Consider the following 2500-nt stretch of genomic DNA (forward strand, 5'->3'; position numbering starts at 1 on the left):
CAACAAAGAGGGGAAATATTTTCCAGTTTCCACGTTGGCTTAAGGTCTTGAAGATCTGCAGTCTTGGGAATTCAAGCAGAAAACTAGTTATGAAGAGGACAGTTGAAAATTGAAACGTTTTCAGAGGAAGCTGAAAGGCACTATATCTACACATACTGGTACTGGTACTTAGCAAACAATTCGCAAACTGGTATTCAAATCGCTCTACCTAAATAAAATGAACTCATACTGTGTTTTTTTTGTAAAGCCATATTCGTATCTTAAAATCGAATCGAAAGCTATGACTTTGTTGACATAGAACTACATCGGTCAAGTGCTCATTCAGGACGTGGCAAACATTTCAAGAAGAAGATGTGGTATTCAAATCAACGCAACACACTGCTTCTGAGCACACTGCTCCAAGAGATGGAAATACAGAGTTTGCCTGCTGTAATCTAACTTACTTCTAAATCTAAGGTGCTCTCAATGTTAACCAAAATTCAGTGAACTACATGTAAATACTCTGCAGCGGGCCCATACCTGGTACCTCATCTACCATACCATGCTAGCTTTATTCTAACAGAGGACATATGGCCCAGTACTATGGCAATGCAAGTTCTAACAAAGGCCAGAAAAGTAGACAACCAGCAAGGATTAAATCATCCTCTTTTTTTTCTATCTCACTCTGTAGACTGTAGGTCTCGTATAATGTCTAACCCCATCATGCCCTGGGCCAGGGTTTTAACAAAACTCACAAATACATGTACACAGAGACGTATATGCATGCACACATCCACACACACACATACAGGCCAGATCAACCCCTAAATCCTTCATGTTTCCCCCATCAAAGATTTCACTGTTTGATAAATAACATAAAACATTGTATGGAGGTTTCACATGCAAGTTGTACCAACACATAGTAATCATCTTGTAACATCCATATTTCCAATATGCATATGATCCATGTGTTTCTTCATTGTGGAAAAGGCAGAGAAATAACACTGTAATGAAGCCTCACAACAACCGACAAATAAATGTAAACACGAAATAAGAGCCTAACCCCTTTTTCAATGTGAACGTCTTTCTATCTATCTTTCTACCAACATAGGCTTGTTCTATTCTAAAGGCACTTTACAAACATGGAATACAAAAGGTTAAAACATAAATGTAGATTAAAGGTATTAAAAGCAATCAAGTAGGTTTGGTAAGAGGCAATGAGATCCTTCAAATCTACCCCTGTATGGATGTTCCCGATAACCCGTGTGCCCTACCTGCCTGACTTTCCCCCCCCCACCCCCAACACGTTTTCCTGACTGGCTGTAGCCCGAGTGAGCTTTTTGATTCTCTCTTAGTGTGCTCTGTCTCTAGCCATGGTAAGACCCATTGGCCACCAGTCTTAAGGAGTGCAAACGCAAGCAAGCGACTCAGAGCTTCAAGAGCTTAAAGGGCCAGAGACAAAGAATATAAGTGCCATTGTATATAAAAAAAACCTAAAGTTTGTGTAGTCAGTCTAATGTCACTGTACCGACCAGCTTCACATTTGATCCTTTCCTCGTCATTGTGTGTCTTTCGTCAACGGTTGGGGTATACTTTGTTGCGCTAGGGAGGAGATGACGGGATCAGGGTTATTGGCTCCTATGGCTGTGACTGGCAGGGTCGCCAGGCCAGGTGCGGCCCTCTTGGCAAGCGACGCATCCGCCCTCTGCACAACGTACTCTGGCGCCTCTCTCCCGTGGCCGGGAACGCCGTTGCTGGCTCCGTGGCCCGGGTACGGACCGGCGCCGTCGACGCCCGACACGCCGACGGCGACCGGGTTCACGGCCAGGCTCGTCGCGGGCACCATGCTGGCGATCTCGTCCGTGGGGGACCGCCCGATGCTGCCGTCCACCTGCGCCCGTATCTCCGGCGACACCGACAGCTGGTACTGCGGCACGGGCCCGCTCTCGCTGCTCTTGGGGTACAGGAAGGTCTTCATCTGGCCCTTCCCCTTGACGTTGACGGTGCCGCGGTAGTCAAAGTCGTACTCCATGCCGCTGAGCACGCAGTAGCTCTCCTCGCTCACCTGCACGCGGCACTCCACGCCCGTGGTGTCCATGCGGCTGGCGATGTTCACCGTGTCGCCCCAGATGTCGTACAGCAGCTTGGTGGTGCCGATCACGCCGGCCGTCAGCGGGCCGTGGTTGAAGCCGATGCGCAGCTTGAAGCCGAAACCCAGCATGTTCTTGTTGAAGTCGTCCACCACGTGCATCATCTCCAGGGCGAACTCGAACAGCGCCCGCAGGTGGGCCTGCGGGTGGGCCGTGTCGGCACACTGCTGCGTGTTCAGCCCCGAGGCCGCCATGTACGAGGCGCCGATGGTCTTGATCTTCTCGATGTTGCCGAAGGCGGGCTTGCGCAGCAGCTCGTCAAAGTCGCCGATGAGCTCGTTGAGGACGCGGTAGCACTCCTTGCCGCCCTCGTAGCTCTCCTCGTAGAACTCGCTGAAGTTGACGATGCTGGCGAAGATGACGGCCACGTC

General features: G+C 49.6%; 1 protein-coding gene across 1 annotated transcript in view; it reads right to left on the minus strand.

The window, feature by feature from the left end:
• Positions 1-1320: 1320 nt before the first annotated feature.
• The window catches only part of LOC311375783 (adenylate cyclase type 9-like), a gene marked incomplete at its 5' end in the record, with an annotated part of 9349 nt that continues 8169 nt past the window's right edge, over positions 1321-2500 (minus strand). Inside the window, 1 exon segment of the mRNA XM_084490840.1 lies at positions 1321-2500. This exon segment is cut by the window's right edge and continues 343 nt beyond it. Coding sequence (XP_084346966.1) covers positions 1538-2500 — 963 coding nt within the window.

Source organism: Micromesistius poutassou, assembly GCF_964030765.1.
Source record: "Micromesistius poutassou genome assembly, contig: SCAFFOLD_5800, whole genome shotgun sequence".
NCBI lineage: Eukaryota > Metazoa > Chordata > Actinopteri > Gadiformes > Gadidae > Micromesistius > Micromesistius poutassou.